Genomic DNA, 12845 nt, shown 5'->3' with positions numbered 1-12845 from the left:
TTGGGAGGCGGAGACAGGAGGATTGCGCAGATTTGAAGCCAGCCGTGCTGGCTTAGGAGACACTGTTTCCAAAAAATAAAATAGGTCTGGGAGTGTAGCCCAGAGGTAGAAGGGCTTCCAGGAACCACAGTACCACCAAAAAAAAAAAAAAAAAAAAAAAAAAAAAACCAAAAAAAAAAAAAAAAAAAAAAAACAAAACAGCACTTGATTCTTCAAGTCTGGAGATAGTAAAAGAGAAGGTGGAAAACTTTCATGACTTTTTCTCATTTCTTGGTCATGACTTCTGAATATCTTTAGCAAAATTAAGGGAAGGGAGATAACACCATCTACATATTAATTAAGTAACCAAGTGAGGAAAGTTAATGTCCTCTGTCATGCTTTATGGTGTTCTTAATGAGCTATATTAAACAATTATGGTGCTAAAGAAATAGCACCTCTGTGAAGGACTCCTGCTGGTCCTTCCCAGGAGAAAAGGTCACAGTCATGGTGCCTGCTGGGTCTCCACACTGGGATTTCATACAGTGGCCACAGAGCATCTGGGCATGCAGCAGGCACTCAAATGTGTATGGATAGCAATTGATTGATTGATTCAAAAAAGCCAAGTGCCTCACTCTCAGGCTACACAAGAAAAAATTCCAAATTTCTAAATTCTAGTTTTATTCCAATGTCTGGAAAAATCCTTTCTCTACCTCTCTATTTGAGCTCTGACATCCATGAACTAAAAATCTGGTTTTGCCAGACATGGTGGCACATGCTTGTAATCCCTGGATTTGGGAGGCAGAGACAGGAGGATTGCACAAGTTCGAAGCCAGCCTCACTGGCTTAAGAGACCCTGTTTCCAAATAAAAATATAAAAAAATAGGTGTCTGGGAGTGTAGCCCGGAGGTATAAGGGTTTCCAGGAACCCCAGTACCACACACACAAAAAAAGTAAAAATCTGGTTTTGCTCCTCTGTCTTTGAGAGCCCACAAACATGGCACCTGGTTATCTTTTGCAGCTGTGCAATTTGTCTCTTGTGATGCTCTTACATTTCTCACAGGTTAATATCCTTTCTGTAAAGAATGATCAAAATGTCGAACTGAGTTTGCACTCTAATCAGGTGCCAAATGACATATATCTTATCTCTGCAGTGTCACTCTCTGCACCTGCCTTTCCACTCTTGTCTTAGTTTTGGTTTTACTTAGTTTATTTAGACTATTATAATAACTTCCCAGTTTTAATCTAAGATTCAGCAAAAAGATATTGAAAACTTACCCCAAACATTTGCTAAGTACTAGTGTAACAAAGACCTAGACTCTTCACTTGGGCCTGCAAATGTCCAATGATTAATTAAAATTAGAATTTTAAAACTTGGCATCTAGAGCCAGGCGTGGTGGTGCATGCTTGGAATCCCAGTGCTTGGGAGGCAGAGACAGGAGGATCCCACAGGTTCCAAGCCAGCCTCAGCTACTTAGTGAGGCTCTCAGAAAATTAGTGAGACCCTGTTTCTAAATAAGGTATAAAATAGGTCTGGGAGCATAGCCCAGAGGTAGAAAAGCCCCTGGGTTCCACACCCCAGTACCACACACACACACACACACACACACACACACACACAAACACTTGGCATCTCTGCCCCCATTTTTGTCTCTCTTTTGTTCTGTGTCACCTTGGATCCCAGGACCAGCAGTTCTAATTGATAAACATTTTGTGATCAGCTGGAACTACCTCCTAGGGAATAGCAACTTTCTTACCACAAAGTGAACCCAAGCCTTCTACTCAACTCCTACCTCCTGTCCAGGCACCTCCAATGACAGGGGAGAGAGGCGAATCATATGCTCCATTTAACATGTGGGTCAGTGTCCAGATGCACCAAGATGGCAGAAAAGATGCAGGACCCCCTACCCCCATCAGCTAGCAGCCACTGGGGCCAGGGCCCAATCCTGGATGTAGGAAAGTTTCTTTGAAGCAGAGAGGAACAAGAATGAGGATGCTGCTTAAGATGTGAATGGAGCTTCCTAGAAAGTACACAAGAAAGTAAGCTGGGACAGGAGGTAAGAGCCTAGTACCTGTTTTAACGACTAGGGTTAACCCCTGGGGTGTATCTCTCCTGAAGGATCCCCTCAGGGATCCCTCTTGCTTTCATTATAGACCCCAAGGGTTGGTCTTCAACCTCCCTTCCCACTGTACTGATCTGCTGCTTTCAAGATGGGGTTCATAATACCTCTAGGTGTGAAGAACTGAATACTTTTATTTTTTAATTTTTTGGGGTCCTGAAGAGGATTGAACCCAGGGGTTCAATCTTAGTTTCTTAGTTATCTTTAGTTTCTTAATTATATGCCTTCCTCCTCCTCCTCCTCCTCCTCCTCCACCTCCTCCTCCTCTTCCTCTTCATCCTCTTCCTCCTCCTCCTCCTCCTCCTCCTCCTCCTCCTCCTCCTCCTCCTCCTCTTCTGCTTCTTCTGCTTCTTTTTGTTGTTTTAAAACAGGGTCTTGCTAGGTTGCGGAGAGCCTCAGTATGTTTGTTGCTGAGGCTGTCCTAGAACTTGTGATTCTTCTGTCTCTGCCTCCCAAACACTGTGGTTACATGAGTCTGCCACCATACCGGACTCTTTCAGGTCCTTTTAAACATGATTTTACATAAATTAAAAAGGAAACCAAGGGAAAAATCTTTCTCATTTTTTATACTGCCCCCAGTAAGGTTAGCATATCTATATCAAGTGGTGAGAGTAATGACTTGAAATAAGATTATATTTCAGAGGAAATATAATGCCCTCAGGTTTGGGCTATCTGCACATTCCTTCCTAAGACCTGGAGTAGCATTCTGGAGGGAGGAGGGATGACTGTCCCAAGGGGTAGGAAAGATCACTGAGAATCAGAGCTATCACAAGCTGCATAGTCTTCATTCCTGAGCTTGAGAAGCTTGGTTGGGGGAAGGCCATCCAAATGCGCAGTTCCCTAGGCTAGTTCTGCTCTCCCCATCTCCACGGCGGGTCCTATCAACACAGGTTCCCACTAGATGGGGATTTGGGTGGAGATGGCAAGTGAAGTCTGGGTGAGGGTACAGGCCACGGCAGAACATATGTGAAAAAAGTTACAGATCCCAGGCTGGTGGCGCACACTCGCAATCCAGTACTTGCAAGGCTGAGACAGGAAGATCACAGGTTTGCAGTCAGCCTCAGCTACTTAGTGAGGCCCTCTGCAAGTTAGTGAGACTCTGTTTCAAAATAAAGAATAAGAAATAGGGCTTGGGGTGCAGCTTGGAGGTAGAATGCTCCTGGGTTCAATCCCCAGTACCCCAACAAAACAAAACAAAACAAATCAGAAAAGATACAGATAAGGGATGATTGAAAAAAATGCAAGCCAGAAACTACAAGGTAAAGGGCTGTTGAGTGTAAGCACTAATATGAAACATATAAAGCCAAAGAACTATCTGGAACAAACTGCAACTCACTGCTGTTAAAATAGCAGGCATAGAAACTGCACCGATTCTTACTTTTGTTTAATTGCAGCTAGTTCTGCCAAAATAGTCAAATCTAGCTAGTCGATAGTCAATATGCTAGATTTAGATAGCATATTTCAGTGGCAAAATGTAAACAAAATATTAGAAGAGAATTAGGCTTACATCTTGTCCATGAAGGCCAGCCAGACCTGGTTCTCCTTTTGCACCTTGTTCACCCTAGAAAGAAACAATTTATACAATGAAAAATGCTGTATCTAAAAACCTTTACAAAGACCAAACAGGGAGAGTTACATTGTATGTATATTTACAACAAAGTGATTACTTTGTTAATCCCTTGAAAAAAATTCATTAAAAAACAATTCTGGGTCCTAAAACCAAACAGAAGTTTAGAGGTTCAAAGAAAAGCTGCATAAAATGATTAAAGTGTAAGTATAAGTACAACAAGGATTATTTATTTTCCTCTATGAGCAACAAAGAACTTTTTGGACGGCAATTTGGCAATATACAGCAAGGATCTTAACTCTGTTTTACTTTGCCAAGTGATTTCACTTCTAAGAATGTATCTTAGGGAAATAATTGGATATGAAAACTTTAAGGCACAAATGCATAGAACACAAGCATATGTGTAGTAGTAGAAAAAGGGAACCACCCACCATGCTCAGTAGGGAACAAGTTAAATAAATAATGGCATATATATATAATGAATGGAAATAGCGATTTCTGTTGAAGTCACATATGCTCGAATGGCTGCTCACACCACTGGGATGACACACCCACAAATGACATAATTTTTACTTGATATTCACTTGAAAAGTGTATACATTTAAGGTCACACCCACATATCTACAACATAATTCAATTTCTAAAAAAATGTCGGCCTGCCCATCTGTCTACCTATTACTTATCTGTCTACCTCTGAGTACTAGAGACAATACTGAGATAAAACACAATAAAAACAATAAAAATGGCTGAATATTTTTTATTTTCTTTTTACCAGTAAACATGTGAAATCTAGATAATAGCAAAGTATTTAAAAATAAACCATCAGGTATGAAAAGAATTTAACCAAGTCTATCATTGTGTGTGTGTATGTGTGTGTGTGTGAGTGTAACATGCACAGGTGCATAAACACACACATGTGAAATCATAATAGCAGAAAAAAAAAGAAATCATAATAGCAGTAGTAGCAATCTTGGTTTTGTACCACTAAGGTGATTTTTATTCCTTCTTTATGTTTTGTGTTCTTCTTTCATTTTTTACAATAAAATCATTATTCTTCTTATAAAATATTAAATAAAAACAAGCATACTATTTTAAGAAAGAATAAATTAATACTGAAAACTCTACAAACAGAAATATATCAGCAAAGTCCCGATCGCCTAAGAATATGCATTATTACTATTTTGAAAACATTAAAATGAAGTACAAATAACTTTATCATCAGTATATGAACATATATATAGATGACAATTGAAGGTACAGTAAAATATGTACAAGTTAGAATGAAGCTGAGGATTTCTAGCTGGGAAAGAAGGGCAGAGTTGTTACATAGAGCTGTATTGTCCAGTACAGTAGTACCAGCCACATGTGGCTATTTATTTTTCATCGGTGCACTGCAATCATACATCTAAATGAGTGAGAGGGGCGGTCACGCACTCAGCACTCACTGAGCCCTCTCCCAGGTCCCACTCCACTCCCTCGCCTCCCCTCCTCCCATGCATGGTGCCGTGATTGACAGTGATGAGTCTCTGTGTGCGCCATGCCCACTGAGGTGCTTCCCCTCTCCCACCTCCCTCAGTTAGGTCCCCTCCTTCATCCCACTGAATTTTCTCCTTTGTCTGGAGTCCCTCCTGCATCCCAATTTCTCCCTAGCTTCCATGTCTGAGGGAGAACAGCCAACATTTCACTTTCTGTGACTGACTAATCTCACATAATATTCTTCAGTTTCATCCATTTCCCTGCAAATGACATAATTTTGTTCTTCTATAGCAGTCACTGCTATATGAGTCATGAAATTCTATGGTTACCCTCCTTTTTTGGATAGGGAAACAAAAGACAGGCCAAGTCATGTGTCCAAGGATGCTGACTCAACCTAGGCAGTAAGGTACAGAACTTGTGACCTAAAACTATTAAGCTCATTTTGTTTGTTTGTTTGGTGGTACTCTGGATAGAACACAGGGGAACTCTACCACCAAGCTCCATTCTAGCCCTATATTTTAAAATTCTTTATTTTGAAATAAGTTCCCTAAGTTGCAGAGGGCCTAAGTAGTGAGGCTGCTTACAAACCCAAGATCCTCCTGTCTCAGCCCCCAAGGACTGGGATTACAAGTGTTAAGCCACCACGCCTGGCTAAGCTTATTTGTTTTTAAAACAGACCAGGGATAATGGAAAGTACAGTGTACCTGGATTTCTTTAAAGCAGAAGGAAAAAGTCTCTCAAAATGTCTTTCAGTATAGGAAATAGAAATACAGGCTTCATGATATTACTATCTAACTCGCAGAGGAATGGTATCTAACAATCAATCAAGGTCTTTTATTCTTGGAACCTACTGACAATTCTTTGCTGTGCAGCTGTTCCATACAGTGTAGGGTATGTACTGTGATCTCTGGCCTCTACTACTAGGGGCCAGTAGCCAGCCTCTTTCACCCCCTCTACCCTCAGTCATGGCAAGTAAAGATATTTATAGATGTTACCAAATACCCCTGAGAGGGCAAATTTACCTTCAGTTAAGAACTACTGAGGTACAATATATCATGAATGTATATGTAAAAAATACATGATATGAAATATTTAAAAAGACTGAAACAATATGCTATAATAAACAAAATGAAACAAAATTGTGATCTTCCATTTAAATTACTTCTGGATGGATTACAGAGCTACCATAAAACCACTTAAGTCCTCATAGAAGAAAATACAGCCATACTTAGATTAGAGCTTGTGGTGAATAATATATATCTAAGCATGGAACAACCACAAAAAATTCACAAGAAGAAAAAATGTGTTTGGCAAAATATTAACATAAACTCTTCAGCATTTGGGAGCTGGAGACCGGAGGATCGGGGTTCACGGACAGCCTCAGCTACTTATCAAAGCCCTTCATAACTCAGTGAGACCCTGTTTCAAAAAATAAAAAGACTAAGTAATAGGACTGTGATGAAGCTCGGAGGTAGACTGCCCCTGGGCTCCATCCCCAGTACCACAAAAAAAAAAAAAAGAAAAGAAAAATTCACATAAACTCTTAAGGCAAAAGAACTATAAAGTAAAACACTAAAGATAAATTAGAAATATATGGTGGCCGGGCGTGGTGGCGCACTCTTGTAATCCCCACGCTTGGGAGGCAGAGACAGGAGGATAGTGCAGGTTGGAAGCCAGCTGCGCACGCTGGCTTAGGAGACTCTGTTTCCAAAATAAAAATGTAAAAAAAAATAGGTCTGGGAGTGTAGCCCAGATGTAGAAGGGCTTCCAGGAACCCCAGTACCACCAAAAAAAAAAAAAAAAAAAAAAAAAATATATATATATATATATATCATATGGTGGTTAAGAGTTAATGTCATTAATAACTAAAGCATTTTTATCATTTATAGAATAAAGGGTTATAATGCAGCTGATAGTTGCACAAATATATCAAGCTGTTTACCACATAAGTATAAAAAAAATTGATACAATTTTAACTGTTATTAATTAATCAGGTTATATATTAAGACTATATCTAAGACTTTTCCATTTTAAATTCTATCACTTTTTGTAAAAAAAAAAAAAAAAAAACATAAACTGAGGGGGTTCTATGTCCAGAACAGAAAAAATATATATTCAAGTGCTGCATATTTAATAAATCCAAACAAAAGAAAGCTGATAATAGTAAACCAGCTCTTCCCTTCTTTTCAATTAAAAGAGAATGAATGAATAAAAATAAAACTGCATCATTAAAGATTTAAACTACAATTAAAGAAAACTTATCTGAGATCAAAGGCTGTTAGAAAGTAAATGCATTTAGAATGTTTCTGGGTGTTTGGGTAAGTTCAAAAGAAGGAAAGCTTCAAAAATAAAATAAAACATCTTTAGAGATTTCTTTGAAAATATAATAAATCATTCTCATCTGATAAAAACTTAAATGCAATACTAACCAAAAGAGAGAGGATACATGGGAAGGATTATAATAAGATTTCCCCAATTACCCATTCTTTCATAGAACTAATTTTTATATCAAAAATTTTATATCAATTGTATCAAAATTGAATGATCTTCCAAATAAAATTTCAATGCCTTTGCATACAAAATATTATATTCAGGTAAGTAGTGAAACCCTTTTACAGAGCTCAAATTAATCCCTTATCATCCAAAATATAGGTATTCATTAATAGTAATATTATTTCAATAGATGTTATCAATATATAATAACATTTTTCTGTCTTCTATATTCGAGGCTCTGTGCTAAGCACTTCAGATTGTAGGGACTCCTTTTAATTCTAGCAGTAACCCTACAAGGTGGGTACTCTCATTTTTACTGATGATAAATCAACAACTAAGAAGACTGAAGCAACTTTTATGGTCAAAGAATTCCTACTGTCATCCCAAGTTATTTGTTCAATTAAAGTAGAATGCATAGAGCCTTTTATTCAATTGGTTTAATTTCCCCTTGTACCACCTGCCCTGGGCCTGTTTTGATTCTCAGATGAAATTTTGGTGGACAGTTCTTATGTAGTTTTGGATGCTGTCAAATTTCCCCTCAAGCTCAACTTCCCACTCTTTGTCTGTCTACCCCTAGGACTTTTTTTTTTTTAAGCCAAGGAATTTGTTTAGCTCTGGCAAGTCTACCTTAAGAGTGACACAACTTAATGGATTAATGTGTCATCTTCCTGGCTTATTAAAGAAACTTAATTATTTTTATCATTATAATGTTTTATTTCATGAGGTTCAAAGAGAAGACACTAAATATACTCTTTCAGACCTGTACAGAGGATACACAATGAACTAAAACTTATAAACCCAGTTACTGTAGTTTTATTTTTTTTATTTTTATTGGTGCATTGTATTCACACATCATAATGTGGTAAAAAAAAAAAAAAACTTGTGTAGACACACATCACCCAGTTAGCCCTACCCAATCCCCACCCCATTCCCTCCCCATCTCTCCTTCCTTCTTAGTGGTTGACTTCGATATGTTTAAGTACATCATGTGCTTTGGATAGTTTCATTTTGATAAGCCCTTTAATTTTTTCTTTAATTGATTGCCCTTTTAGTGCCATAGCTAAGAAATTTTTCTCAGTCAAAAGTATTCAATGTTTCTTCTTAGAATTTTTTTTCCTTTTTATTTTTTGGTGGTGCTGAGGATTGAACCTAGGGACACTCCACCTAAGAGCTACATTCCCAGCCCTTTTTAAAAACATTTTTTATTTTGTTTAGAAACAGAGTCTCACTACTTGCTGAAGTTGTCTTTGAATCTGCTATCCTCCTCTCTCAGCCTCCCAAGTACTGGGATTACAGGTGTGTGCTACCATGCCTGGCTTCTTCTTAGGAATATAGTTTTTGTTTAACTTTCATTTTCACTATCTATTTTAGTTGAAAATCAGCTGTCTCTATATATGTGAATGTCTATCTTTTCATTCAATCCACATGTTTTAATTTATCTTTATGCTAATTGTTGAAATCAGATTCTTGAGCTTATTTCTGTGTTTTTATTTTTTAAAGCCAATCTCAGTATCCTGTATGGGGAATGGGGAGGGAGTTATGTTTCAAACTAAAAGGGTCTGGGGGTATATGTCAGTGCTCCCTGCAAAGTCACTTTAACTATATCAGGTCATTTGTATTTCCATATGACTTAGTTCAATTTATTGGCATTTACAAAAATGCTTCAAGTTTTTTCATTAAGATTTCACTGAATCTATAGGTTAATACTTAAGAAAATTGTGATTTTAACAATATTAACTATGTTTTTTCTTTTTGCTGGTCTGGCAAGGAAACCCAGGAGCATTCGACCTCTGAGCTACGCCCCCGCCATATTTTTTATTCTTTACTTTAAAACAGGGTCTCACTAAGTTGCAGAGGGCCTCACTAAGTAGCTGAGGCTGTCCACGAACCATGATCCTCAGGTCTCAGCCTCCCAAATGCTGGGATTACAGGCATGTGCCACCATGCCCAGCTTGGCTATTTTAATACGTGAAAACATCTGTTCATTCATTTAGGTCTTCTTAAATTGTTCTTAGCAATATCTTGTGGTTTTCAGTTTATAGGTCATTCACTTGTTTTGCTTTTTAATTTATTCCTAAGTAGTTTATTATTTTGATGCTATTATAAGTAAATTTTTAAATTTCATTTTGATTTTTGTTACTATTTATAAATAAAATTGAAATATGAATATTAACATAGATTCCTTCAGCCTTGCCAAACTTGATAAGTTCTAGTAGAATTTTCATAAGTATGTTCAATTTTTAAATATATATGATTATTTCATTTAAAAATAAAGATGAAGTTCCTTCTTCCAATTTATCAGCTCCTAATTTCTATTTGTTACAGTATGGCATGGGCTAGAACTACACTGCTGAAATTATTTCCCCTAAGTCAAAATCAGTACAATAATATTCACTCATCATTTATATTCAAATGAAGTATAAAACTTCATAAAAAGTTAAATTGATTAAAACTGTCCCCAAAACAAATAAGAAAATTGCATATACATATTTAAATTATATACATAATAATGATGGTTAAACATCTTACTAGAAAGAAAAGCCTGGATCCAGATGGCTTAATTCTATTAGGTGGCTTCAATATTTATTAAAATTTAACCAGTCCTACACAAAAACTTTCCAAAAATTAAAAAAATAGGGATTTTATCACAGATATTTTATTTGTGTGTGTTTTATTTTTTTAATTTTTTATGAGTGCATAGTAGTCATACATCTAAATGGGGCACAAGATGGTAGAGGCAAACATGCACACAGCACTCATTTAGCCCTTCCTCAATTTCTACTCCATTTCCTCCCTCTCCTTCCTTTTCATGTTTGGCTTACTGATTGACTTTCATATGTTTATGAATGTAATTTCCCTCTTCCCTCCTCCCTTCCTGCCTCAGTTAAGTTGCCTTATTTGCTCATCTACCATTTCTCCTTCCTTGTCTAGAGTTCCTCCCATGACCCTTTTTCACCTAGTTTCTGCACATTAGGAATAGCATCTGATTTTTTACTTTTTGTGACTGACTAACTTAGCATAATGTTCTCCAGTTCCATCTATTTTCCCACAAATGATGTAATTTTGTTCTTTTTAATGGCTGAATAAAATCCATTGTGTACACATTGTGTACACAATCCATTCATCTGTTGATGGAGATCTTGACTGGTTCCATAGTCTGGTAATGGTGAATTGTGCAGCTATGAACATAGATATGCATGCATTAGTCTGGTAGTTTGGTTTCCATTCTTCTGGGTAGAAACCCAGAAGTGGTATTGCTAGATCATATAGTAGGTTTGTTCTCATTTTTCTGAGGATTCTCCACATGTTTTCCAAAGTGGTTGCACTAATTTGCAATCTTACCAACAATGTATTAGAATTCCCACTTCTCCACATCCTCGCCAGTGTTTGTAAATGTTAGTACAAACACACTGTAGAGATATTCAAGTCTACTATATTCTTAGTAACAGAATATTGAAATTTTCAAATCAAATTGTTAAATTTCTTCTGTTGATCTCTAATTGCCTGTTCCCTTTCATTTCTGTCAGTTCCTACTCTACACATCCTGAGGTTCTGTTAGACAAATTCACATTTATCACTGTTCATCTTTTAGCATTATGAAACATTTTCCCCTGTCTCTAATGTTACTTGTCACCAGATATATTTTGTATGATATTATTATGGCCTTTCTACAATTTTATGATTACTATATAGATACAAAGCCTTTATATGTGTTTTAATTTCAATTTTTATACCTTGAAGTTAATCTGTATCTCTTATAGATATCATGTAATTGGAGCTTGCTTCTTAAAATCCAGTCTGACAATCTTTGCCTGATGACTGGAGTATTTATCTGTTCACATTTAAAGTAATTATTGGTATGGTGAATGTCCACATACAAAAACTGAACTTTGATCCATACATCACATCCTATTAAAAACAAGTCAACTTATGATGGTTCAAAGTCTAGAAATTAAACAAGAAATTGCTAGAAGAGGGTATAGGACCAACAATCCAACATAAAGTTTCAGGTAGAAACTTTATCAATAAAACTGAAAGCTCAGAACATTAAAACAAGAATTACTGCCGGGCATGGTGGCGCACACTTGTAATCCCAGCATTCAGGAGGCTGAGACCTGGAGGATCACAGTTCGCAGATAGCCTCAGCTACTTAGTGAGGCCTCTGCAACTCAGTGAGACCCGGTTTCAAAATAAAGAATAAAAAATAGGGCAGGGGGTGTAACTTGGAGGTCTAATGCCCCTGGGTTCCATTCTCCCCCACCCCCCCAATAAGATCCTAGGTTTTTAACTTTTTAAACAGACAAACGGATCACAAAACTTTGGTATATACACAATGGAATTTTACTCAGCCATAAAGAAGAACAAAATTACACCATTTTCAGGAAAATGGATGGAATTCAAGAATATTATATAAAGCAAATACACCCAGTTCCAAAGAACAAGTGAATATATGTTCTCTGTTATAAACGGAAGCTAGAGAGGTATTTGGAAATAAGAGCAAAGGCAAACAGATGAGCAGAGACTCCAGGGGAGTGACTGAGGGTGATTAAGGAAAGGAGAAGAAAGATGAAGTCATAAAAATGCCTAGTAAAAGCAATGCCATGAATGTTTGTAAAATTGCCAATTTCTCTTTTTTTTAGAGTTTCTTTTTTTAATTTTTATTGGTGCATTACATTCATACATTATATAGGGGTAAAAACCTTGTGTGTAGAGACATGCACACACCACTGATTTAACCCCTACCCAATTCCCACCCCATTCCCTTCCCTTACCTCCCTCCCTTGCTCGGCTTAGTGGTTGACTTCGATATGTTTAAGTACATTGTGTGTTTTAGAGATTTTCCTCTTCCCCCCTCCTTTCTCCTCCTTTAGGTTGTCTTGTTTGCTCTTCCATAGGATTTTCTTTTTCATCTAGAGTTCCTCCTATGACTCAATTCTCCCTATCATATATTAGGGAAAGCATCTGATTTCTTATTTTTTGTGACTGACTAATCTCACTTAGCATAATGTCCTCCAGTTCCATCCATTTCCCTGAAAATGATGTAATTGAGGTTTTTTTGATGGCTGAGTAAAATTCCATTGTGTACATATCCCACAGTTTTGTAATCCATTCATCTGTTGATGGACATCTTGGCTGGTTCCATAGTTTGTCTATGATGAATTGTGCAGCTATAAACATAGATACACATGCATTAGTTTGGTAGTTTGGTTTCT

The 12845-nt window shown here is 37.1% G+C and overlaps 1 protein-coding gene across 1 annotated transcript in view; it reads right to left on the bottom strand.

Annotated features, from left to right (window-relative positions):
• The window catches only part of COL19A1 (collagen type XIX alpha 1 chain), a gene marked incomplete at both ends in the record, with an annotated part of 383978 nt that overhangs the window by 220291 nt on the left and 150842 nt on the right, over positions 1-12845 (bottom strand). The window contains one exon of the mRNA XM_080699922.1: positions 3604-3657. Coding sequence (XP_080556048.1) covers positions 3604-3657 — 54 coding nt within the window. The remainder of the gene's footprint in view (positions 1-3603; positions 3658-12845) is intronic.

The sequence above is a fragment of the Muscardinus avellanarius genome (genome assembly GCF_963383645.1).
Source record: "Muscardinus avellanarius genome assembly, chromosome: 8".
In the NCBI taxonomy this organism is placed as follows: Eukaryota; Metazoa; Chordata; class Mammalia; order Rodentia; family Gliridae; genus Muscardinus; species Muscardinus avellanarius.
This window is presented reverse-complemented; position numbering and strand designations above follow the sequence as displayed.